The 26,028-nt window shown below is 52.0% G+C and overlaps 2 protein-coding genes across 4 annotated transcripts in view; one reads left to right on the top strand and one right to left on the bottom strand.

Moving 5' to 3' along the window:
- Positions 1-488: 488 nt before the first annotated feature.
- CAPG (capping actin protein, gelsolin like) lies at positions 489-18,448 on the top strand. 3 transcript variants are annotated; one of them, XM_068981532.1, is made up of 10 exons: positions 489-512; positions 9,882-9,917; positions 10,078-10,250; positions 10,349-10,503; positions 10,724-10,891; positions 12,686-12,835; positions 13,147-13,239; positions 14,150-14,282; positions 17,172-17,260; positions 18,318-18,448. In XM_068981532.1, exons 2-10 carry the CDS (start codon positions 9,895-9,897, stop codon positions 18,381-18,383), a joined length of 1,050 nt encoding a protein of 349 aa, XP_068837633.1. In that variant the 5' UTR covers positions 489-512; positions 9,882-9,894; the 3' UTR covers positions 18,384-18,448. The 3 variants fall into 3 exon arrangements, with proteins under 3 accessions (XP_068837633.1, XP_068837635.1, XP_068837634.1); XM_068981534.1 differs by lacking the exon at positions 489-512 and adding an exon at positions 3,203-3,258; XM_068981533.1 differs by lacking the exon at positions 489-512 and adding an exon at positions 3,521-3,531.
- A 2,837-nt stretch (positions 18,449-21,285) lies between these two features.
- Positions 21,286-26,028, bottom strand: part of ELMOD3 (ELMO domain containing 3) — a 32,199-nt gene continuing 27,456 nt past the window's right edge. The window contains exons 10-12 of the mRNA XM_068974020.1: positions 23,002-23,078; positions 22,614-22,741; positions 21,286-22,124 (exon numbers count right to left, since the gene is read on the bottom strand). Of these exons, the coding sequence (XP_068830121.1) occupies positions 21,922-22,124; positions 22,614-22,741; positions 23,002-23,078 (408 nt within the window). The 3' untranslated portion in view covers positions 21,286-21,921. The remainder of the gene's footprint in view (positions 22,125-22,613; positions 22,742-23,001; positions 23,079-26,028) is intronic.

The raw sequence follows: 26,028 nt of genomic DNA, 5'->3' as shown, positions 1-26,028 counted from the left end.
TCCTGGTAGTGCAGTGGTTAAAATACTGAGCTTCTGCCAAAGCGGGCATGGGTTCAGTTCCTGGTGGGGAAGTAAGATCCCAAATGCAGTGCGGGGTGGGGGTAGGGGGGGCTTGGGCGGTGTGTGTGGTGGAATAAATAAATAAAAGATTTTAAAGCACGGAGTACAAAGCAGGCACTAAAGGAGAAGTAGCTATTCCAGCTTAATCCAGCTCAAGGATCTAACAATTGAATGGGATGTGAACACAGTCTTGCCCTGGCCAAGTTTACTACACAGTAATGTTAGTTTTTCCCTAATACCAGCCCAAATTCTCAGTCCCTCTCGGTGCCGAGCCTCCACCGGAGGGATGACTGCGAGGGGCTCGGCCCTCCCCTCTGACTCACTCGGGTAGGCGGGGATGCTTCCAGCCTTTCACGTCGGGGGCGGGGGCGGGGGCGGGGGTTGGGCTGGGGCCTGGGAGCAGAGGAGGGGAGGGCAGCAGTGCCCGGAGCGAGCCAGCGAGGCGCAGACAGGCAAGTAGCGCTTGGGGTCTGACCAGCAGGCGCCTGAGTTCCCCCTGTAGGCTTCTGAGGGGCTCAGCTGGTCACGGGGCACCCTGCTCCCCGCTCTTTTCTTAGGGGTGCACCCGCGTGTCTAATCACTTCTCCTTTCCCCTAAGGAGGGGCGGGAGGGAGCAGCCGTGCTAAAGAAATGTTTATTTTACTCCATTTGGGACCAACTGAGCATCTCTCACTGGGAGACCGGAGAGGGAGGAGAAATATGAGTCTGTTAAAAACAAGTTTTAGTGTTTGGTTACCAGATAATGTCAATAATAGCAGTGTGTACTGTTAGAGTTGCAAGAGGCTTGAGACTCCTAAATTCTTTTAAACGACCTGCTCTTTTGTTTCCTTGTTAGTTTGCAAACCCTCCTCCTCCCTCCTCGGTGATGGGGCCACCTTTTTTTTTCAGCCAGGTGAGGCTCCAGTGTAGAAAGAGAGCAGTGAGTTGGATTCATCCTTGTGCCCTTGGTCACTGCGGAGTCTAGAGCCCCAAAGCCACTCAGGTTCTGCCCTGGTGCACACCGGAGTGGACCAGCCTTGCTGGGGTGGGGTTCTAGAAGAGCGACAATGGAAAGTCAAACCCCAGGAGTGATCTGAGGTTTAACTTCCCATTCCTCTGCTAAATTGTGAACTGGGGGAGGAGACAGGGGGATTGCTTCCAGAAATGCTGGGCGCATGAACTGAGGTCCCGGGATACATTCTCTGTTGGCCAGAGAAAGCCATCTAGGTTTATTGAGAATCTATTATTTGTTTAGTTGTTGAATAGTCGATCGGTCATGTCTGAATCTTTTGCGAATCCATGGACTGCAGCCTGCCAGGCTTCTCTGTCCATGGGATCTCCCAGGCAAGGATACTGGAGTGGTTGCCATTCCCCTTCTCCGAGGGATCTTCCCAACCCAGGGATCCAACCTGCTTCTCCTGCAAGTCTCCTGCATTGCAGTCAGATTCTTTTACCACCGAGCCACCATCTATCATTTGCTTGTTAATTACACCATCTTATTTAATCTGCTTGTTTATCTTCATGCCCATTTTACAGATAGGGCACAGGGAGGCTACAGAAAGTTAAGTCATTTGCAAGAGGAAGCAGTTGTGGTTCAGTTGCTCAGTCATATCTGACTCTGCGATTCCATGGACTGCAGCCTGCCAGAAAGATGAAGCAGAATCAATAGTAATCAAACTGTTCAATCTTTCCATTACATCAGACCCTCTTTTTAAGGACCTGGAGACACTCAGGTACCAACCAGCTAGAGTTTGTGTTCTTTGAAGAGAACATTTAACTTCTCATCTTGTTCCAGTCCAGAAATTCTAACATGTGGATTGATTCTGTTCCACTGCCACTCCCTGGATGGGGCCCTGAAGGCTGAATCTTATCTCAAACAAGTCTGTTGATTAGCCCTGGGCCAAGCCTGGCCTATATCTTGGGGAGATGGGCCAGAGTCCTGGGCTGAAAGGCCCTTGACTTCCTTCTGGAGCGTGTACAGATTCTAGCTGCATCCTCCCATACAGATTTAGGAGGGCATGGAAGCTTCTTCCCTTGCTCTACCTGCCTCCCCCTGTGTGATCGTGGGCCAGTCACTTGTGCTCTCAGGGTCCCCCTAGCCTCCTCTGGAAAGCAAACAAGCAAGCTGGACAGACTAGCTCCAGGGCCTTATGATGTATTGAAGGCAAGAGGGCCTCTGGGTAGAGCCAGAACCATGATTCCTTTTATTGCTGTCCTTCAGAGCGCCTGAGGCTGAGAATGTGATAGTCAACCTCTGGTGAATGAGAAGCTGAGCAAGGGTGGACTTGAGAGGCACCCAGCATGCGCTAGTGTGTGCTAACTCAGGTCCGTCTCTGTGCCACCCTGTGGACTGGAGCACACCAGGCTCCTCTGTCCATGGGATTCTCCAAGACGAGAATACTGAAGTGGGCTGCTATGCCTTCCTCTAGGGGATATTTCCGACCCCGCATCTCTTATGTCTCCTGCATTGACAAGTGGGTTCTTTACCACTAGTGCCACCTGGGAAGGATTAGTGAGCACAGGGCGTTACAGACCATTCATTATCCTAACTTGCACCCTTAGAATTACTATTGACTTGTTAGGAATTTGACCAGGGATCTAAGCACTCGGTTAAGAGAGATTCAGATTCAGTGCTTGTTCCCAGGGTCTGCATGCGTGCTGAGTCGATTCAGTCCTGTTCCATTCTGTGGGACCCCATGGACTGTAGTCTGCTAGGTTCCTCTGTCTATGGAATTCTCCAGGCAAGAGTGCTGGAGTGGGTTGCCATGCCCTCCTCCAGGGGATCTTCCTTACCCAGGGATTGAACCCGCATCTCTTTTGTCTCCTGCATTGACGGATGGGTTCGTTACCACTAGGGCCACTTAGGAAACCAGCATGCAGAACATCGCAAAGTCTGTGTCACCCACCTCTGCCATTCCCTGGGAACTGAGCTTCAACGACTACAACAACAAAAGTCAAATGTAGTCATTCAGGCAAGGAGAAAGACAGGCCAGGGAGGAGGAAAAAGTGATGCCGAGGCAGTGACCCTACCCAGGAAATGTGACTAATTCAGCTGAAGCCAGGGCCAGGCAGTCATGCCTGCCCCAGGCTGGTAAGCGGGGGAATGTGGTCAGTCTTGGCTTTCCTGTGGTTTTCCTTGCAGGCCCCAGACTCAGAGCTGCCAGCCCTGCCCTGCTGCCGCTAGCGGAGGCCGCTGTGATGGGGAGGCTTGGAGCTGGGGTGGGTTTCCAGTCCCGGGCAGTGACGGGTGGGTCTCTGAAAAGCCAGCCTGGCCGCAGTGTCGCTCTCCTCCGTCAGGCCCTGCCTGGCTGCCCAGCACAGTCCACCCCTTCCTGTGGAGGATGGTCCTCAGCACTAGCTGGGGCAGGAGCCCAGGGGTGGGGCTGATGGGTGGGGCCACCTGGAGGAAGAGCTGAGGGAAGTGAGAGACTGAGCTGGGGCTGGAGGAGCCTGAAAAGCAGAAGTAGGAGGAAGCAGAGCTGCGCGGAACAGGTGAAAGTGGAGGAAGGCCGAGGGAGATTTGGTGTGGGGCGGGCTGGCCGGGACTCTCTTAGGTGGGCAGATGAGGGCAGACACAGAGACTCACGTTTCTGGAAGCCGCTTTGTCCAGGACTGGTATGCCCCCTCCCCCAACACACACACAAACACTGCTGTCCTGTCCAGTCGCTGGAGCCTTGTGGCTTCCCTAGGTGGGATAAGGGACTCCTGGACCACAGCTTGTCCTGGCTTGTGGAGAGGTGGTGTGTGACCTACTAAAAGAGGCCACCACACCGAGTGAGCTGACCAGACTCCTGAAGGCCCTCAGCCAGCCCAGAGGTGCATTCAGCTTTGATGATACTTGTTCCTAAGACAGGATAGTGGTGTGACAGCAGACGGGTGGGCTGGAATGGGGGAGGGGCCAGGCCTAGCATTTGAATCCAGACCAAACTATGCCTCAGGGTTCATTATTTTTGCAAATTTAAGAAGAACTCTGATGGGGATCTGGCCAGCTGCCTAGGGTAGGGTACGGGGAGGCGAAGGTGGAGCCCGGAAAGGGTGGGTGTGCGTGTATGGCCAGTCATGTCTGACTCTTTGCGACCCCATGAACTGTAGCCGGCCAGGCTCCTCTGTCCATGGGATTTTCCAGGCAAGAACGCTGAAGTGGGTTGTCATTTCCTCCTCCAGATGATCCTCCAAACCCAGGGATTGAACCCGCGTCTCTTGCATCTCCTGCATTGGCAGGCGGATTCTTTACTAGCTATGCCACCAGTTTGCACCTGGGAAAGGGTGGGAGTCCTGCTTGGTGTCTGGGGAGGGAGCACTGACTGAGGATCCGCAGGTGAGGCTTCTAGACCCTGCAGCTCCTGTGAAAACCCAGGTTCCCGGCTGGGAATAGCTGGTGTCATCCCTAGTGTTGACACTCACCCCTGATTCTTTCTTGGGGAGATGGGTAGGAGCTGTTGGCATTTCACACCTAAGGACAAACGATGAAGGGACCTGTTGAGAATCAGTGGAATCGGAATCTGAGAAGGGTGCAGACAGCATCGAGCACCTGTCATCTTTACAGCTGACAGGCATTGCTGGAAAGGTCTGCATAACCAACTCCCCTACTCCCAGTGTGTCCTCAAAGGCCAGCTCCTTCCTAAGTCAGGACCTTGGGACACCCAGCAGGGCACCCATCCTCCCCTCCATCCCTGGCCCCTGATTTCTGCCTCCAGGGCTGCTCCTCCCTACTGAGATCCTGGGTTATCTCTTAGGCTCCATCTGGTCTAATCATTGGAGCTCAACAAGTCCAGTTAATCCTGAGTGCCTGCAGGCTACTGGGCACAGCCTGAGGTTCCAGGCAAAATACAGTTCCTTCCTGAAAGGCCATTATAGTCAAGTCAGGGAGATAGACAGGCTTATAACTCAGCAAGCTGTGGCAGAGTGAGAAAAATAAAAGGTTTTAACATAAGAAGTATAGAAGCGGCTCCCCTGTGAGGTGGTGAGTTCCCCACCAGGAGAGGTATTCAAGAAGAAAATGGTGAGGGATGTAGGGATTTCTGTGCTGTGCTCATGTCTGGGTATGTGTTGGGAGGCAGATCTGGAGTGTGTGTGTGTGTGTTTGTGTGTGTGTGTGTATGTTAGTCTTTCAGTCGTGTCCAACTCTTTGTGACCCCATGGACTGTAGTGCACCAGGCTTCTCTGTCCATGGAATTCTCCAGGTAAGAATACTAGAGTGGGTAGCCATTTCCTTCTCCAGGGGATCTACTGGATCCAGGGATCAAACCTGGGTCTCCTGCCTTGCAGGCAGATTCTTTACTGTCTGAGCCACAAGGAAACCTGAGTTATTAAATAAAGCTCCTTCTAATGCTGACATCTGATTCTGTGACATTCCGCACCTAGGGGAAGTTTTATGTGGTCCTCTGGAAGTGATGGCTTCCTGCTTCACAGCCCATCCTCTGGAGACCATGAGACTTGTGGGTTCTTCATTTCTAGCCCCCTTCCCAATGCCCAGTTCCCAGCATAGACCTAGAATGGAACTGAATAGACCTTGTCATGGGCTGCTTGAAGAATGCAGAAGTGCTGGGCGTGTCCCCTGCTCTACCTGAGACACGGAGCTATCAGGTCATACTCTAAGACAGCCTGGGAGCAGGAAGAAGGTGAGAACTCCCAGAGAAGGACAAAGCCGCCACATGACAGCTGAGGCTTGAAATGGGTCTGGAGGAGTGGCGGGGCTTTGATGGTCCTAAGGGTTGAGGTTTGCATTAAGGAAGCTGAGGGGCTATGGGCTTGGGCAGAGGGGTTGTGGGGAGAGGATGAGTGACAGGCCAATGTTAGTGGGCGTTTGGTGGAGGCCAGGGAGCAGTGTTAGAGTCACCCGGAACTTCTCTAGCACTGATACTCCGGCTCCACCCTGGAGAGTCTGGTTTTAACTGGCCTGGACATGGGGATTAAAAAAAAAAAATCTGGATGACTCTAATATGCAGGCAGATAGAGATGCTGTTCTGGACACAGTTAACTGGCAGAATCAAAACCACCTGGGACATAGTTCAAATGCCGATGCCCCACTCCAGACCCATGGAATCAAGTCTCCAGGCCTGGGCTTCGAAGTTTTTGTAAGATCCCAACATAGTTCTTCTGCAATGCAGGAGCTGCAAGAGATGTGGGTTCAATCCCTGGGTGGGGAAGATCCCCTGGAGGAGGGCTTGGCAACCCACTGCGGTATTCTTGCTGGAGAATCCCATGGACAGAGAAGCCTGGTGTGCTATATCCATAGGGTCGCAAAGAGTCAAATGTGAATGAAATGACTTAGCACAATGCACTCGAAACGTAATTCTAATGGGTGGCCAGGCTAGAAAGCCAGAGGGATGAGGGGCAGGCAGCCAGCCCCTCTCAACAAAACGCTGCGATGGCTCTCGGAGGCTGGCAGCCCCACGTATGGTCTGCCTGCTGTTGAGTTATGGCCTGAGCTCTTAGTTCAGGAACAACAACAACAAAAAATAGCTGGCAAATGAGCACGCCATTTCTGTCCCTGAGCTCTACCCACCCTGGCTTGTGCTTGGGGGCGGCCACCTCACCGCTTGGGGCCTGAGTCACAGGCTGAGCTGTCTGTTGCAAGGGATGTGGGCACAGCATGTGATTCTCTGTGGGATTGAGAATCATTCATGTTTCCTCCCCCAAACCTCCCACTCACTGCCTGCCCCGCTCCCTTGGGGAAGTGTGATTCAAAAAAAATGCCTTCAGCTGTGTTTTGAGTAGGGCTTCCCTGGCGGCTCAGTGGTAAAGAATCTGTCTGCTAGTACGGGAGCCCCAGGAGACGTGGCTTCCATCCCTGGATGGGGAAGATCCCCTGGAGTAGGAAATGGCAGCCCACTCCAGTATTCTTGCCTGGAGAATTCCCATGGACTGAGAAGCCTGGTGGGCTACAGCCCATGGCTGCAGAGTTGGACACGCACGACTCAGCATGCACGTACTATGTTGTAAATTAGGAAAGAAAAGCAAAGTCATTAGTCACATGGTATTTTACACCCATGGCCATTGCTCCTATTTCTTTTTCGTTTCCTACTCAGACTCCACACCCTCTGCTCTCCCTATAAGTTCTCTTTGCACTTCCTGCTTCCCCAGCCCACCAAGAGTCTCCTAATGGTGATTTTCAACCCTGAAATTCTCCAGGTCCTTCTCTTGCACCACTGGGGCTCCCTGTTCAGTCGAAAAGCATAAATTGTGTGACAGATAACATTTAAAAGATAACATTTTAAAAATTTTGTTTATGTATTTATTGGTTACACTGGGTCCTTGTTGCTGCGTGCAGGCTTTCTCTAAGTTGCAGAGAGTTGGAGCTACTCTCTAGTTGTGATGCGCGGGTTTATCTTGTTATGGAGCACGGGTTCTGGGGCACTCAGTAGTTGTCGCTCCCAGGCTTTAGAGCGTAGTCTCAGTAGTTCGGTCCCACGGGCTTAGTTGCCCTGCGACATGTGAGATCTTCCTAGACCAGGGATCGAACGTGTGTCGCCCGCATTGGCCAGCGGACTCTCAACCACTGGACCACCAGGGAAATCCAGAAGACAATATTTTTTAAAATGCTTGTCTTGAGCATTTTTTTTTCCCCTAGATAACTTTTGTCCATAAAAGGTTGCTCTACAGAAGAAAGATGATATTCGTCATCCTGGTATTTGAGGGATGCTGGACATATAGAAGTGATAGCTAATGCCTGAGAATGGAGGAAATTCCCTAGGTAGGGAGTTTAGAATTCGAGAAGGCGCTAAGTCTAATGTTAGCTGTAGGTTTTTCTGTTTTTTTCTGAGATTTTTTTGTTCAATTTTGGTAGATGCCTTTTATTAGGCTGAGGACATTCCCTTCTGGAACTTCCCTGGCGGTCTAATTGCTAAGACTGTGCTCCCATTGCAGGGATAAGACTGGTTAAGACTGGGCTTCCCTTGTGGCTTAGCTGGTAAAGAATTCATCTGCAATGCAGGAGACCTGGGTTCAGTCCCTGAGTTGGGAAGATCCCCTGGAGAAGGGAAAGGCTACCCACTCCAGTAGTCTGGCTTGGAAAATTCCATGGACTATACCGTCTGTGGGGTCGCAAGAGTCGGACACAACTGCCTGACTTTCACTTTCTTTCCCATTTCAGGGGGCATGCATTTGATCCCTGGTTGGGGAGCTAAGATCCCACGTGCCCCACAGCATGGCCCCTCCCAAAAAAGAGGAAATTCCCTTCTATTCCTAGTTTGCTGAAAACTTTTTTTATTTTTATTTTTTTTTGAAAGCTTTTTTTAAATCAGAAATGGATGTAGAATTTTTCTAAGTGGTCTTTATCTATAGAGATGATTTTATATTTGTTTATATGGCTTGTCAATAGGGTGGATTACATTGATTTTCAGATGTTAAACCAACTTTGCATTTCTGGAGTAAACCCTGTTTAGTCATAGTGTTTCATCTTTCTATATATTTCTGAATTCTATGTGCTAAAATTTTGTCAGGTTTTTTCTTGTGTTCGTGGGGGATCTTGGTCTAATTTCCTTTTCTATAATATTTGTATCTAATTTTGTTACATCAGGAAAATGGTGGCAGCATGGTATGGATTGTGAAGGATTGGCATTATGCCTTCCTTAAGTTTTTGGTAGAGTTTATCTGTACTTGAAATTTGGGGGTGGGTAGTTTTAAAATACCATTTCAGTTTCTTTTGGGATTCTCTAATAGCTCAGTTGGTAAAGAATCCAGCTGCAATGCAGGAGACCCCAGTTCGATTCCTGGGTCAGAAAGATCCACTGGAGAAGGGATAGGCTCCCCACTCCAGTATTCTTGGGCTTCCCTTGTGGCTTAGCTGGTAAAGAATCTGCCTGCAAAGCAGGAGACTTGGGTTCAATCCCTGGGTTGGGAAAATCCCCTGGAGAAGGGCAAGGCTACCCACTCCAGTATTCTGGCCTGGAGAATTCCATGGACTATAAAGTCCATGGGGTCACAAAGAGTTGGACACGACTGAGTGACTTGCACTTTCACTTAAGTTTCTCTAGTAGATATTAGAACCCTTCAAATAATCTATTTCTTCTTCTTTATAAAAAAATTATTTATTATTTGGCTGTGCTGAGTCTTAGTTGTGGCATGTGGAATCTTTAGTTTTGCATGTGGGATCTAGTTCCCTGACCAGGGATAGAACCCGGGCCCCCTGTATTGGGAGCACAGAGCCTCAGCCGCTGGACCGCCAGGGAAGTCCCTCTACTTCTTGTTGAGTGAACCTGCACAATTTGTATCCTTCGAAGACTTTGCCCATTTCGTACAAGTTGTTGACTATATTGGCATACAGTTTTCGTGATATTCTCTTTATCCTTTTAATACTTGTAGGATCTGTAGTGGTGGTCATCTCTCTTGTTTCTGTATTGGAAATTTGTGTCTTTTCTTTTACTTGATCAATTTGTCAAAAGGGTCATCAGTTTTTTCGATGTTTGCAAAACCCAGCTTCATTGATTTTCTCTATTTTTTTGGTTTCCTATCCATTGACTTTAAGTTATTGATTTTAGACTTTTCAAATACAAGCCGTTATTGCTTAGAGAAGCATATCCCAGCCTCATGCAATGCCCAGAATTAGGACTCCTGTCTAGAAGCAGAAGAGGTCACAGCAAGGGGAAGACCCTGGCCAAGGAGCCCAAGACCTGGCTTTGGGTATCCACTCACTAGTCATTGTGTCACTTGGGACTTAGACTCTGAGCCTCCGTTTCTCTGCCAGAGTAATGGAACCAGGCAAAGGAATCTGCTCTTGGAGATGAATTAGTTGATGAACAATGAAGCACTTGGCCTCTGGGAAGGACCTCCCCAGATCAGCGTGAAGGCTGGTACTCATGACATTTGTAATCCTAATGGCTTTGATTCTGTCTTTGCAGATCCAGAAACAGCATGTACTCACCCATCCCCCAGAGGTAGGCTGTGCACCCCTTCCCCTTTCACCCCTCTCCTCTTCACTTCCAAGGCAGCCCCTCCTCTCCCCCACACCACAGTCCCCAGGCTTGCCCCAGGTCTCTCTGCTTGTCTCCACTACATATGGGCCTTGGCCTTCACCAACTCGCTTCCCTCCCGCAGCGGCTCTCCGTTCCCACCGACCGTGAAGCTCCCTGGCCTGCACATATGGAGGGTGGAGAAGCTGAAGCCAGTGCCGGTGGCCCCTGACAACTATGGCATTTTCTTCTCGGGAGACTCCTACCTGGTGCTGCACAATGGCCCAGAAGAGCTCTCCCACCTGCACCTGTGGATCGGTAAGGGCGAGAGCTGGGAGGACTGGTGGGGGGGGGTGCTGGCCCAGGCAGGGGGCGGGGCTGGCCTAGGTCTCACCGGCAACCTCCCCCCACCCCAGGCCAGCAGTCATCCCGGGACGAGCAGGGGGCCTGCGCCATGCTGGCCGTGCACCTCAACACCCTGCTCGGAGAGCGGCCCGTGCAGCACCGAGAGTCACAGGGCAATGAGTCCGACCTCTTCATGAGCTACTTCCCCCGCGGCCTCAAGTACCAGGTCAGAACCCACTGCCCACACCCCCTCCTGTGGCTTCTCCTTGAGCTCCCCTTCCCGCTGGTCTTGACCCTGCAAAAGGCCCAAGGCCACTCAGGGCTGGGGCCTCCCCCCACCTGGTTCCTGTTTGCCTGCTTTCCTTCCTGCCCAGTGGGAGGGGGCATGCGGTGCTGGGGGGAGGGGACGGGGGGGGGCCCACTCAGGCTGGCCATCCGGGCTGCAGGAAGGCGGCGTGGAGTCGGCGTTTCACAAGACCTCCCCAGGAACCGCCCCGGCCGCCATCAAGAAACTCTACCAGGTGAAGGGCAAGAAGAACATTCGTGCCACCGAGCGGGTGCTGAGCTGGGACAGTTTCAACACCGGGGACTGCTTCATCCTGGACCTGGGCCAGGTAGGTGGGGAAGGCTGACTGAGCACGCACTCATGTTGACACTGTGTCTGTCTCTTTCTTTTTTATGCCTGTGCTGCATCTTAGCTGTGGCATCAGGGATCTAGTTTCCTGGCCAGGGATTGAACCTGGGGCCCCCTGTGTTGGGAGCCCGGAGTTTTAACCATTGGACTGCCAAGGAAGTCACTGGGTTTGTTGTTGTTTTTTTTTTTTTTTCAGTCACACTGTGCACACAGCCTGTAGGATCTTAGTTCCCCAACCAGGGATTGAAATGGGGGCCAGAGCAGTGAAAGTGCTGAGTCCTAAGCACTGGACCACCAGGGAACTCCTTGGTGCCCTTTTAAAGGAAAGGGACTAGGAAGCCAGAGCAGAGGGAAAGGGGCTGAGAAGCTGTAAGCCCATTCCAAGTGGGGTCACTGTGGCTGTTAGCAGACATCCCTGTATTTGTTCAGACAGAAACCTCCCTCTGCTGTCTAGTCTTGGCCTCTAACACTGAGTCTGCTCTCTAGTGCTCCTGGAACCTCTGAAGCTCTGAGTTAGCTGCCTCCCATCCCCTGCGTTAATCAGTTCGTTCATCTCTTCCCTTGGTGAATCTATGGCACCCGCTCTGAGCCAGCATGTGTGTGTGCTAAGTCGCTTCAGTCGTGTCCAACTCTTTGTGACCCGTGAACTGTACCCCGCCAGGCTCCTCTGTCCATGGTATTCTCCAGGCAAGAATACTGGAGTGGGTTGCCATGCCCTTCTCCAGGGGATCTTCCTGACCCAAGGGTTGAACCCGCATCTCACATGTCTCCTGCATCGGCAGCAGGGTCTTTACCACTAGCGCCACCTGGGGACCACAAGTTGCTGGCCCAGGGCAGGCAGCCAAGGCCGGGTCTGTCACTGGCTGTATTTTAACCCATGACAGGACATGATGAGGGTCCTCTTAGGAGCAGTGGGAGGCGCTGGGGGAGCTTATGGCAGTGAGGGGCCTTCTAGGCCAAGCCACTGCCCCAGGAAAGTGCCATTTGACTAGACTAGGGGAAACGCCATTCCAGGGGAAGGTGATGGGTGAGCTTGAGGCACTGAGCGGGAGAAGGGCAGAGACAGGCCTGCCGACAGCCAGGAAGGAGGCAGCCTGACTTGGACGCGGGGTGGGGACAGGACCAGTGGGACTGGAAAGTGCCAAGGAGCTGCGACAGGGCAGGAGGAGATTGAGTCTTTGAGGGTCTGGACTGCACCTGTCGTGCTAAAGATTTGGAACAGGAAGAGGAACCTGGATGCTGTTTAGAAGGAGGACTGGAAGCAGTGAGACGGAGGCAGGGGACCTGCTCAGTAGAGGTGATGAGGGCCATGCCTGGCGAGCGCACAGAGGCATCTGAGGTTCTGGGCCCAGGGATGCCATTCACCTGTTTACCCTTTCACCCTTTCATTCACTCATTCACCCAATTCATTCATGCAATAACTATTTATTCTGGGCCGAAAGATGTGTCTGTTTCTGTTTGGCACTGAGCATACAGCAGTGGGTCAAATCATGCTAAACAAAACAAAACCCTCATGCCCTAATGAGGCTTACTTTCTAGTTAGGGAAAATAGATTATAAATAAGATAAAGATGTTGCAATATATGACACAAGTGATGTGGAAAAAAATGAAGTCTGGGAGATGGAGGTGTGGGGCAGAGAAAGGCTCTCGCAGAGACTTGTCCCCAGGGGCCTTGCTTCTATTGCCTTCTTGCTCGTCTTTGACCGTCTTGCCTCAGTTCTGCAGAGGACAGGATGCACGTGGCTCTAACCTGAGCCTCCTCACTTCCTTCCAGAACATCTTTGCCTGGTGTGGTGCGAAGTCCAACATACTGGAGCGGAACAAGGCACGGGACCTGGCGCTGGCCATCCGGGACAGCGAGCGGCAGGGCAAGGCCCACGTGGAGATCGTCACCGATGGGGAGGAGCCTGCCGACATGATCCAGGTTGAGAGACGTGGGGGTAGCCGGAGGTGGCCTCTGCTTGAGGCCACTGAAGGAGGCAGTGATCACAGCAGGAGGGCTGTAGGGGCATCTGGGGCCCTGCTTAGGGCTTGGCTGGCTTATCAGGTGCCTTGGTGGGACTCAGAGTCAAGTACCCCTTGGGATGGAGGGACTGGTATCCAGGGACCGAGCCCTCTGCAGCTCTGCCCGGCGCCTTTGTGCAGACGTGGGTGTAGGGGTGGGAGGGAGGGGGTGGCTGGACATGATAGGTGCCCAGGAATCCCTGGAAACGTGGCCTGCCCTCGTCCCTGCAGGTCTTGGGTCCCAAGCCCTCTCTGAAGGAGGGTAACCCTGAGGAAGACCTCACAGCTGACCGGACAAATGCACAGGCCGCAGCTCTGTATAAGGTGGGTGTCCCGGGCCTGCCCTGGGACCAGGCAGCGGTGTGATCTTGATGCTTGTGGGGCTGAGAGGAGAGGAGAAAGCAGCGGGCAGGTGAGGCCAGGCTCCAGGGTGGTTTATCAGGGTGTGGAGTGAGGGGAGGATGGGAAGTGAACGGATGCTCGGCCCTCCTGGGGAGGTGAATGTCACTTCCCTTCCAGCCCATTCTTAGATATGGAGGTTTGAAACAAGCCAATGCTGAACTTTACTGTTTCGTTTTTAATATTTATTTATTTATCATTTATTTGGCTGCGTTGGGTCTTAGTTGTGGTGCCCAGGCTTCCCTAGTTGCAGCCCACAGTCTTCTTTCTAGTTGTGCACTTGGGCTCAGTTGTCCCATGGCCTGCGTGATCTTAGTTCCCCAACCAGGGGTCGAACCTGCATTCCCTGCATTGCACACTGAAAAGAAGTGTTAGTTGCTCAGTCATGTGGACTGTAGCCCGCCAGGATCCTCTGTCCATGGAATTCTCCGGGCAAGAACACTGGAGTGGGTAGCCATTCCCGTCTCCAGGGGATCTTCCTGACCCAGGGACTGAACCCAGGTCTTCTCCATTGCAGGCAGATTCTTTACCATCTGAGCCACCAGGGAAGTCCCTGAACTGTACCTTTTTTGCATTCTTTGCATTTCCTTGTTAATTTGGAGTCTAATTAATTTCCACAGATTCAGGGGCTCTGGGAGGCGGTGACTGAGGCTGAAGTGGGGGAGGGGTTGTCTGGGATTTGCCTATCAGCTGTCAGTTCTTCCCCTACCTCCAGTCTGCTGTTCAGCCTGGGGTAGTGGGTGGGACCGCTACTGGAGGGACCTGCTCCTCGGTGGAGGTCAGAGCTTTGAACTGCGGGAAGGAGGGTGACGCGGCACTGCCCACTCTCCCTCAGGTCTCTGATGCCACTGGACAGATGAACCTGACCAAGCTGGCCGATTCCAGCCCCTTCGCCCTTGAGCTGCTGATACCTGATGACTGCTTTGTGCTGGACAACGGACTCTGTGGCAAGATCTACATCTGGAAGGGTGCGAGTGGCTTCTCCACACCAGCCTGAGGCCCCTGTGGCCACTCTAACCAGGAAGTCTTCCCACGGGAGGGCTCAGCCAGCCCACAGACACCTGGCTCAGTGAGCCTCCGTGTCTGACGGTTAATTCCTGGCAAGGGTTCTGCACCTTCAGCCCACCTCTGAATCACCCAAGGGCCCTGTTAAGACCCAGAGCGAACCACACCCCTGAGACTCTGATTCTCAAGGTCTGGGCTTTCCAGGTGGGGCTAGTGATTAAAAAACCCACCTGGCAATGCAGGAGACATAAGAGATGCAGCTTCAATCCCTGGATAGGAAAGATCCCCTGGAGGAGGGCAGGGTAACCCACTCCAGTATTCTTGCCTGGAGAATTCTATGGACAGAGGAGCCTGGTGGTCTACAGTCCATGGGATTGCGGAGAGTTGGACACTGAAGTGACTTAGCACGCATGAGACTTTGCAGGCTCTGGGAACCATCTATCAGGTTCCCAGGTCTTGCTGCTGACTTTATGTTGAGGACCACTTGCCACAGAGCTCTCCTAGGCCTCAGTGCCACTGGGACCCCTGCTTCTGCCTGTCTGCCTTGACTGTGACCAATTCTAGATATGAAATCTCACCTTATGCACTGGATAGCAAACTGGTAGGGCTTGTTTTCCAAGAGGTTGTATTGGCTGGAAATGAACGCTCTTGGGCAGAAGCCTGTTTGCTAGATCAGACTCTGAAAATATTGTAACAAAGCTCTGAGTCTGTGAATAATTCTCTGTGCTTGTCTTTTCTTGTTCTCCCTCCCACCACCCTGCCGCTGTGCTGGGTCTTTGTTGCTGCATGCCTTTCTCTAGTTGCGGTGAGAAGAGGCTTACTCTTCGTTTGATGCTTGAGTTTGTCATTGTGGTGGCTTCTCTTGTGGAGCACAGGCTTTAGGTGGATAGGCTTCAGTAGTTGCAGCTCGTGGTTGTGGCGCATGGGTTTGCTCTGAGGCATATGCAGTCTTCCCAGAGTAGGGATCAGACCTGTGTCCCCTGCATTGGCAGCTGGATTCTTATCCACTGTAACACCAGCGAAGTTCTGTGTCTTTTCTTGTTCGTGAATGTGTCTCAACTGCCCAGATTATAAACCTCTTGAATGGAATCACATTCTCTAGTGCCTTGACGATATAGCATTTGCTCAGTAAATATTTGTGACATGAACCAGGGCCAGGAGAAATTTCCAGCCAGGAGGATGGAGAAGTGTTAGATGTTGTAACTTGGCAGCTACTAGGCATCACACTCTTGCCTCAGGGAAGGACCAGGAGTGGCAAGCTGCAGGGCAGGTTTCTAAGGTGGGGAGGATGGTAGGGGTGGGGGAGGATTGTGTTGCTGGGGCTGTATTTGCATGCCAGGCTTCCTTGTCCTTTACCATCTCCAGGAGTTTGCTCAAACTCATGTCCATTGAGTCAGTGATGCCATCCAACCATCTCATCCTCTAGCCTCAGCATCTTTTCCGATGAATCATCTCTTTGCATCAGGTGGCCAAAGTATTGGAGCTTCAGCTTCAGCATCAGTCCTTCCAAAGAATATTCAGGGTTGATTTTCTTTAGGATTAATGGGTTTGATCTGCTTTGGAAGTGTCTTTAGCCCCAAGCAAAGAATGGAGAAACCAGTGGGAGAAACAGGAAACTTAGGAGCTGGGAAGAGAAGCACCAGGCAATCACAGAGGAAGGATATAGCACATTCATCTCAGATATATTGTGACCAACCTAGATAGCATATTCAAAAGCAGAGACATTACTTTGCCGACTAAGGTCTGTCTAGTCAAGGCTGTGGTTTTTCCACTGGTCATGTATGGATGTGAGAGTTGGACTGTGAAGAAGGCTGAGTGCTGAAAAATTGATGCTTTTGAACTGTGGTGTTGGAGAAGACTCTTGAGAGTCCCTTGGACTGCAAGGAGATCCAACCAATCCATTCTAAAGGAGATCAGTCCTGGGATTTCTTTGGAAGGAATGATGCTAAAGCTGAAACTCCAGTACTTTGGCCACCTCATGCAGAGTTGACTCATTGGAAAAGACTTTGATGCTGGGAGGGATTGGGGGCAGGAGGAGAAGGGGACGACAGAGGATGAGATGGCTGGATGGCATCACTGACTCGATGGATGTGAGTCTGAGTGAACTCCGGGAGATGGTGATGGACAGGGAGGCCTGGCGTGCTGGGATTCATGGTGTCGCAAAGAGTCTGACCCGACTGAGCAACTGAACTGAACTGAACTAGAGTTTTAATAGCCTGGCTGAGGAGCCAACCACAGTTGAAAACATTGTTTCCTTGGAAAAATTCCTCCAGGTTAAAGGCGAGAAGGGAGGGCACTACTGCTGTTCCTTTTTACTGACTCTTAGTTGGTATAACCATCAGGCTGATGTTGGCATCTAGCTTTGCAGTAAATCATGCCCTTTTTTTCTGTCCAATTTAATTTTGCAAGAAAGGCTTGATAACAGTACAGTTGACAAACTCAAAAGGCGAGGGGCCCTGGAGAGGGAGAGAGGGGCCTGAGTGTCTCATTCGAGGGCGACATTAGTTCTCCCTGAATATCCCTGGGGCCCTGGCCCGAGTAGAAGACTTTGATGATTGGAGCGGGCAGAGGGCAGTTTTCATCTGGAGCTGTGAGTTGGGAGAGGCTGACTTCTCACTGAGCCCCCTCAGAGTGTTCTTAGCACCTCCTGGTCCATTTATTTTAAAAGTGCCAGCTATTCTGTGCGTGTGTGTGCTCAGTTATGCCTGACTCTTTGTGACCCTATGGACTGTGTAGCCCACCGGGCTCCTCTGTCCATGGAATTTGGACCTCCTTAAATCTCCTCGAGACAAACGGGATGTGGGCTAGAGAGGGTCCCTGCTCTTTTAAAATTTCTCCTCCTTATGATCCAGGGCGCAAAGCTAATGAGAAGGAGCGGCAGGCGGCCCTCCAAGTGGCCGAGGACTTTATCACCCGCATGCGGTACGCCCCAAACACTCAGGTGAGGAGCCCTCCCTGTGCCAGCACACCCTCTTCCTAAGACTCTTCCCTGGGCCCCTGCCCCTTGGACTGGACAAGAAGGGTGAGAAAGCCCCAGGCACAGTCAGGAGCAGTCAGGCCTCCCCTCCCGGAAACACCCAGTGGGAAGGCCCTTCTCAGTCCTTCAGAGTTTTACAGTACATGTTATTTTCTTTCTTTTTTAAAAAAAAGCTTGTTAATGTACTTTGTTAAAAAAGATTTTTTAAAATTTGTTTTTAATTGGAGGATAATTGCTTTTCAGTGTTGTGTTGGTTTCTGCCCTATGACAATGTGAATCAGCCCTAAGTATACATATGTTCCCTTGAATCTCTATTTCCCTCCCACCCTCTGCCCTGCACCCTCCCCACCCCTGGCCCCCGCACTCCATCCTACCTACCCCTGGTTGTCACAGAGCCCAGGCTGAGCTCCCTGGGTTATAGTGACTTCCCACCAGCTATTTTTACACGTGGTAGTATATGTATGTCAATGCTACTCTCTCAATTTGTCCCAGCCTCTCCTGTCCCTGCTGTGTCCACAAGTCTGCTCTCTCTGTCTGTATCTCTATTCCTGCTCTATAAGTAGATTCATCAATTTCATTTTTCTAGATTCCATATATGTGTGTTATTATACTAATTTGTTTTCCTCTCACTTCACCCTGTATAACAGGCTCTAAGTTCATCCACCTCACTAGCACTGATTCAAATGTGTTCCCTTTCATGACTGAGTAATATTCCACAATACGTGTTCTTTTCTAAGAGGATGATAGGCAGCGCTCCCCTGGGAGCCCAGCTAGCCGGGTGTGCCTCTGGATGACTCATGTGGCTCCTCTGGACCTCGGTTTCTAGCTAGTTCTGCCCCCTCTCACTGTTTTCTCAGCCCATGTCCCTGTAATCTTTCTTGTCTCTTGGCTTATCTGGAAGAGCATCACTGTCTGGAAGGCCTGTGGACTCCGGCCTGGTGCCCAGCACCCTCCTCCCTGGCTCTGGAAGAGGCAGAGGTGGCAGCCTTGTGAGCCAGACTCTCCCCTGCCGTCCCTACAGGTGGAGATTCTGCCCCAGGGCCGCGAGAGTGCCATCTTCAAGCAATTCTTCAAGAACTGGAAGTGAGGGCGGGCGTCTCCCTGCCGCTACCTCCTACCCACTTGCTCCTCCTCTGGCCTCCTGGTCAGTGCTGAGGTGCCCCTGCCCATGGTCAATAAAGGAGACCAGTGCTTTTCTTGCTCTTTGGCTGCATTGCCTGCCCTGGGGTAATACTCCCTGCCCCACTAGTCACCTGGCTCTGCCCCATGCTGGGCGGAGTAGATGTGTTCTATGTGTGCTAAGCCACTTCAGTAGTGTATGACTCTGTGACCCCTATGGACCGTAGCCGACGAGGCTTCTCTGTCCATGGGATTCTCCAGGCAAGAACACTGAAGTGGGTTGCCACTTCCTCCTCCAGATCTTCCCAACCTAGGAATTGAACCTGCACCTCCTGTACTCTCCTGCTTTGGCAAGCGGGTTCTTTACCACTAGCGCCACCTGGTGACAATTCCACAGCCTGTGAGAGGCCGGAGATGGCTTTGCAGAGGGGCCAGCTCCTGAAGGGGCCAGGCGCTCCCAGTGGGCCTGGTTGGCACTACTGCAAACCCAATAGGGAGGTGGCATGGGGCCAGGGCTGGGATCATTTTCAGCCCGAGGTTCAGTTCAGTCTCACATTCCCGAGTGGGGGCAGGTTGTGGCAGCGGGCGTGCGTCTCCATCCAAGCTGGAATTTCCTCAGGTGCTCCAGTGAACTGTTGCCAGGCAGCTTCCAAATGATGTATGTATGTTCACCAAGCAAGAGCATAGCTCTTCACATCCATGCAGGAGGTCAGCTTGTCACGTCCTAAGTACACTGCATGGCTCAGGGCCATGTGGGGTCATAGGAAAAGCACCGGACTAATGTCGAGGAGGGTTGTGGGTTCAGGTTCTCACCTGCCTCTCTTTGAGCCTGGGCAAGTTGCTTTTCCTCATCCAGGTCCTAGGGCTTTTTTGTTTTTGTTTTTGGCAGGGGTGGGGGTGGGGGGTGGCATACTGCACAGCATGTGGGATCTTAGTTCTCTGACCAGGAATCGAACCCACACCCACCCCTGGCAATGGAAGTCTGCAGTCTTAACCACTGGACTACCAGGGAAGTTTCCCTAATTCATTCTCTTGTGTACTGGGGTGGCGACTAGAATAGCAGAGAAACTAGGGGGCTAAACAGAGGGAGAAGGGAATAACCCCAAAACAGTCCCACCCTGGGGTGTGACCTGGGGGCAAGAGCAAGGTGGGAGCTGGGTAAGCCCGGACTGGACAAACCAGAGTCCTAGAGGCTTGGCAGGGCTGCAGCCGTCCTGACCCAGGGTCACTCCAGGCCCTCAGAGCTGTATGGCTTTAAAGCCCTGACACACTGGATCTTCCATCTGAAACAGAGTGGTAGTAGCAGTAGTGTTAGTCGCTCAGTCGTGCCCAACTCTTTGGGACCCCGTGGACTGCAGTCCACCAGGTTCCTCTGCCCATAGAATTCTCCAAGCTAGAATACTGGAGTGGGTTGCCATTTCCTTCTCCAGGGAATCTTCTTGACCCAGGGATTGAACCCGGGGCTCCTGTATTGCAGGCAGATTCTTCACCATCTGAGCCACCAGGGAAGCCTATCCAAAACAGAAATTCTGATCAATTTCATCTTAGTGGTTTTGTGCTGAGAAGCATAGAAAAGTCAGCTCTTTGCATGTCCCCCTTGTTCTCCAACTTTCCACACAGAGACATCTCGGCGATCACTGGATAGCCTATGCAGACAGCACGTGCCAGGGGTGAATTTTCAAAGGAGAAAGAGGGATGTTTCCTCTAGAAACTGACATTTTTAGCATTGTAAAGCATTTTGGGTCTCTCATGAAAAGCCTTGGAAGGTTTTTCCCAAGAAAAATGCACAGATTTAAGATTTTTGTTATCTATTTTCAGAGGGTTTAGGCATCCCTCCACAACCACAGAATTCTGTCCATCCACAGAATTGCAGCTTATTCCCTGGACAGTTACTGCTAATGTCTCCAGGTCCTAAGCTGTATGGAGAGCATCCACTGGCAGTAACACAGAATAGGCTTCTGCAGGGGCCACTGGGCTCCCCTCCAGTCAGAGGCTCTCTTGGGCTGGTCCCTGCCGTGCCATGGGCTGAGCACTAGCGGTCCAGGTCTGTTGAGTTGGCCTCCAGGTCTCAGAGCAAGGGAATGGAATCTGCAGGAATCACTAAACTTGACACTCCAAAGTTTGGATGGGGTGGGGGGAGGGTTACATTCTAAGCCCACCAGGCCCAGTAATCTCTCTGCTGCCATCTCTGCTGGTCAGGACGAAGGAAGAGGGCACAGGATTAGTTCAGATCAGGCAAAGACACAAAGCAAACAGCAGATCCGTTACCAGCCCTAATCTTGAGGCATCCTACTGATGGGTTCCTTCCATACTTGGGTGGCCGTCTGTCATCTTCACCTTTGTGACGGGTCCCCCTGTACCCGGTCAGACTTGGAGATGCCCGCGGGGGCTGGACAGCTAACTTCCATGACTCTACTTGGGGGAGGTCAGAGGATAGGAGAGAAGCCACGTGGGACTCTCGCCTGGCTCCTGTTCCCTATCTCCAAAGCCCTGGAGGCCCCTTTGCGAGTGAAAAGTGACAAGTAGCTTCCTCCACAGCAAATGTGGGAAAAACCCTGTGTGGATGCCTCATAACAGCCACCCTTAAGAACAGCCAGGGCCACCTCGGCCAGTGGCTACAGTGTGCAGTCTCTGGGTCTGTAAGGGCAGCTGGTGAGGCTGGACGGCCTGTGAACTCGGCAGGAGTGTGGCCAGGGCACAGTGGCCTCTCCCGGGGCCTGTGACTGGTGCCGACAACAACCGGCTAGAGTGCCTGGCTCTAATGGGGAACTCCGGGATAACGGCCACAGGACAGTGCAAAGTGTCTGGAAGAAAAACACTTGAGATCCTAAACCTAGAATTATTTTATTCAAAAACTGCTGGTGTGTGAATTTCCTCCTTCCTTCAACCAGGCCAGAAAACCGGCCCTGATGGGACATGTGTAGCCTCCACGGCGGGAGCCCAGCTGCGGGCCTGGTTCCCTATGGGAGGGAGGAGGCATGGGGAGAGATGAGGGTGGGGTGGGCGCCGGACCAGAAAAGGCATGCACTGACTCACACCGCCCCCTGTCGGCTGCTGCCGCAACTACCCTCTCCCTTCACATTCTAAATTCTCAGCCCTGGTCTGGTCCTTGTCCTGTGGACCCCAGGACCTGAAAGACCCACTGCCAGGTTCTGGCGCTTCTACTTGGGAGCATCTTTGATAGAGGACTGTGTGGAACATGCATATGGGTTCTCCCATCTGATGATCCATTCGCTGTCACTGATATTACCTGGAATCCGACTATGGAAGCTGTCGCCCAACTAGTAATACAGCAAAGCTCTCCTCGCCCTGAAAGCAGGGCTCCAGAGAGGGGAGTCTAATCTAATGGCTTGATGTCTCAAGCAGGTGAGGGCCCTTGGCTCCACCCACAAGGCCCAGGGGCTTCCTACATCCCTTCCACTAGGACCGGAAGGGGCAAGGCCCAGCCAGGGTCCGCCCTCTGAAAGCCCTTCCAAGGCTTCCTGGCCGGTGGCCACCGGGGTTGGTCAGATCAGCCATGTGCCTTCGGACGAGTGTGATGGCAGGTCACACACGCCTATGAAAGTGAGATCCTTGGAGTGAGGGGCTTGTGGCCCAGAGCACTTCTGTGTCCCCAACAGGGAGGCCTGTCCCTTTGACACTCCAGCCAAGTAGATCTCCAGGGTTTTGAGCAGCCGTCTGGGGCTCTTCTTGGCCGACATCTCCAAATCTGGAACAGAGAGGATTGGGGAACAGAAGGCTGGGGGAGGGGGCTCCGGGATGCACAACCCAGAGGTTCTGGAGAGAAGGGGGAAGAAGTTTTCTAAGATGGAGAGCTCATCACAGAGGGGAACCAAGACACCAGACTCGGGCACAGGGGCCACACACTCTACCCTGTCCGGGACAATCTCATTTTGAATAGTCAGTCTAACTGAGCCAAAGTTGGGCCCATCTTTTGATTCAGAAAATAACGGTCACCAGAGGTGTTTGGCCAGAATGGGAGGAGAGTGGCAGGCTCCCAAGGGTGGGGTGATGGAGACTTGGGGTGATGGAGACTTGGGATGATGGAGACTTGGGGAAGCTGAAACTTGAGAAGGTATGAATGGGGGTTGGGGGGAAGGGAAGCTGGCCAAAACCAGTCGAGCAACCACCCTGGGGTCCCTGAACCCAGGGACACTAGGAGTGCAGGAGCTAGGCACCCCGAGAAGAGCGCACACACCCTTGAGGACAAAGCCTGAGTCTGAGATGGTCTTGTGCTGTGTCCTCCAGACGTGCGCCAGGCGGAGGAAGGTGGCGGCATAGAAGCTGTTCACCACGGGGATCACTTTCTGCTGCCGGTTACACTCCCTGCAGGACAAGGATGGGCACCCGCTCAGCAGTGGACAGACACCTGAGGGCGAGCCCTTCCCGGGGCAGACTTCACATCTGAGGTCAGGGTTGAGGAGGAGGGATGGGTTGGGAGGCTGGTGCAGGGGTAGTCTCTCCAGGTTCCCCGGAGCCAGAAAGTTTGGAAGAGAGCTGGGGGGATAAGATGGTGGGGGAATGAGGTGGTGGGGTGAGGGAACCAGGCTCTGACAGCCAGGGCAGTGAGCAGCGTGAGGACTCACCTGGAAAGACACTCCTCTCTTAAGGCCTGGATGGCGATACGCGTGATATTCACAGACATCAAACAGAAGGGGAATTGCTGGAATGGACGGGGTACCAGGTCAGTGGCATTCCAGACTCTCACCTTCTGTGCTTCCCGTTGCCCATAATCTAGTCTGGCCCTTGGGAGATGACAACAATCACAGCCAGAGGCAAACAGCTGGCATCATTGATGCTTATACTTAATCCTCACTATAATATCCCCATTTTACAGACGAGGAAACTGAGGGCTAATGACCTTAAGTAACTTTCCTAAGGCACTGAACCAGGATTCCTACTGAGGTCAATGCACTCCAAAGCTGGTGCACAAACCTCTGTGCTAGTTCTCAGCCTCTTCAACATCCCACCCCACCAGCTCTCCTTGGCCTTCATCAGACCCGTCCTGTGTGCTGCCTGTGGACCACATCACCCCCTGGGGCTGGACGGACACAGGAGGGGTGAGGTGCAGTTATCTAACCAATTCTGTAGGTTCTTAAAATCATTTCTCCCTTCTGTAGGCTTCCGGTTATTTGACTGCTCATAAGCTCTTCACCCAAAAGCTGACAAAGTACAAGTAGGCAGAGAGTCAGCCTTGACTTGGGGTGCACCCCAACTCTTGGTAACACAGAGGCCTGAGAACGGGCTGTGCAGGTCACACTCCTGAGAGGGGCATCCAGGGCCCACCAGAGTGCTTCACCAAAAAGGGCCTCAGAATCCCCCGTGGAGTCCACATGAATGCTGTATTTTTAGAGTGGCCACTTCCTATTCTTTTATAAAGGATTAAACAACTAATTGTATTTATTTATTCTATTTTTGGCTGTGCCGGGTCTTCACTGCTGTGTGGGCTTTTCTCTAGTGAGCATGTGGGGGCCACGCTCTGGTTGCAGTGCATGGGCTCCTCATTGCAGTGGCTTCTCTTACTGACGAGCATGGTGCTCTAGGCATGCAGGCTTCAGCAGTTGCAGCACATGCGCTCAACTGTTGCAGCTCCTGGGCTCTAGAGCACAGGCTTATAGCTGTGCTGCACAGGCTTAGCTGGTGCACAGCATACGGGATCTTCCTGGACCAGGGATCGAACCTGCATCTCTTGCATTGGCCGGTGGATTTTTTACCACTGAGCCACCAGGGACGCCCCTTTCCTATTCTTTAACAAAAACCCAACCAAATGAAAAGGGGCTTTTCCCAGAGGATTTGCAAATATTACATGTTAGTTTCCGCCGTAGTACCCACACAAGGACATTGGCTGAGAGCAACACATAGACCTGTGTGTCCCTTAGTTTAGAATTAGAACCAAAATCTATATATTCCATCTGCTTCCCCCCAAAAGAAAATCTGTTACATTATGAAGTAGAACCATGCTGTCCAGTACAACAGCAGATAGCCACATGAAGCTACTGAAACGTTAGTTGAAAATTAAGTAAAATTAAAAATTCAACTCTTTAGTCAAAGTAGCCATATTTCAAGTGCTCAACAGCCACACGTGTTTAGGAGCTGCTACACTGGACAGTGCAGACAGAATATTTCCTTCACTGCAGAAAGTTCTGGTGGACACACTGAACTGTAAAGGGTCATCTGGCTCCACAAGGATTTTTCTCAGGGTCTTCCATGACACCTGGATTCCAGACCTTGGCCTGGCCATCTGTGAGCTGTGTGTCCTCAGGAAGGCCACCGAAACTCCATGAGACTCAGCTCTCCTCTCAAAACCAAAAAGGAAATAAACATTGAGTGCTGGGGCTTCCCCGAAGGCTTAGTGGTAAAGAATCTGCCAGCCAATGAAGGGGACATGGGTTCCATCCCTGATCTGGGAGGATCCCACATGCTATGTAGCAACTAAGCCTGAGCACCACAAATACTAAGCCTGCACTCTAGAGCCTGGGAGCCACACTACTGAAGCCTGTGCCTAGAGCCTGCGCTCCACAAGAGTGTGCGCTTAGCCACCAAGCGGTGTCCTGCTCTGCGACTCCATGCACTACAGCCCACCAGGCTCTTCTGTCCATGGGTTCTCCAGGCAACAATGCTGGAGTGGATTACCATTTCCTTCTCCAAGGATCTTCCTGACCCAGGGATCGAACCTGGGTCTCCTACATTGCAGGCGGATTCTTCATCATCTGAGCCACCAGGGAACCCCTACAGCAAGAAGCCAGCAACCACTAGAGAGGAGACCCTACTTGCGGCAACTAGAGAAAAGCGCTCGTGGCTACGAAGACCCAGCACAGCCAAAAATAAACAAATAAATTTAAATAAATTTAATTTCTGCTGTGCAGAAAATAGTGAGCAAAGCAGACCTGTGGCTGCCCTCCTTAGAAAAGCATGCTTCGAAGGCTGGCATCTGGGAACCTGGATTTTGAGAAGCTTCCCACCACTCCCCCAGGCTGACTCACGGTACCTAAGCTGTTTGTGCAAACCATATGGTTTATGCTGAACACCTGCTTTCCATCGGATTCTGGAATTCTGGTACATGCTACACAGATGGTGGGCTTCCCAGGTGGTGCTAGTGGTAAAGAACCCACCTGCCAGTACAGGAGACATAAAAGATGCGGGTTTGATCCCTGGCTTGGAAAGATCCCCTGGAGGAGGAATGGCTACCCACTCCAGTATTCTTGCCTAGAGAATCCCGTGGACAGAGGAGCCTGGTGGGCTATCGTTCGTGGGGTCACAAAGAGTCGGACATGACTGAAGCAACTTCACACACACACACACACACACACACACACACACACACACACAGATGGTGCCTGCACGACCAGCCCCCAGTAGAAACCTCAGATACTCAAATCACTAGTGAGGATCTGAGAGGGTAACAGGCAGGAAGGCCACAGGTTTCCAAATGGAGGAAACAGGCTTCAAGTATCAGACATTTTTTTCTCTCTCTCTTAAGCGGCAGGAGGAAACAAACTATAAGTGTCAGATTTTTTTCCCTTCCCTTTAATTTTCCCCAAAATTAAAAGGTTTCTATTAAAACTGTGTTGCCATGACGACAGCTGGTTCCACCTGAATTTTTCTCAAACCTT

Source organism: Capricornis sumatraensis, chromosome 1 (genome assembly GCF_032405125.1).
Source record: "Capricornis sumatraensis isolate serow.1 chromosome 1, serow.2, whole genome shotgun sequence".
In the NCBI taxonomy this organism is placed as follows: Eukaryota; Metazoa; Chordata; class Mammalia; order Artiodactyla; family Bovidae; genus Capricornis; species Capricornis sumatraensis.
The sequence above is the reverse complement of the archived record's forward strand: the minus strand, read 5'-3'. Positions and strand labels throughout refer to the sequence as shown.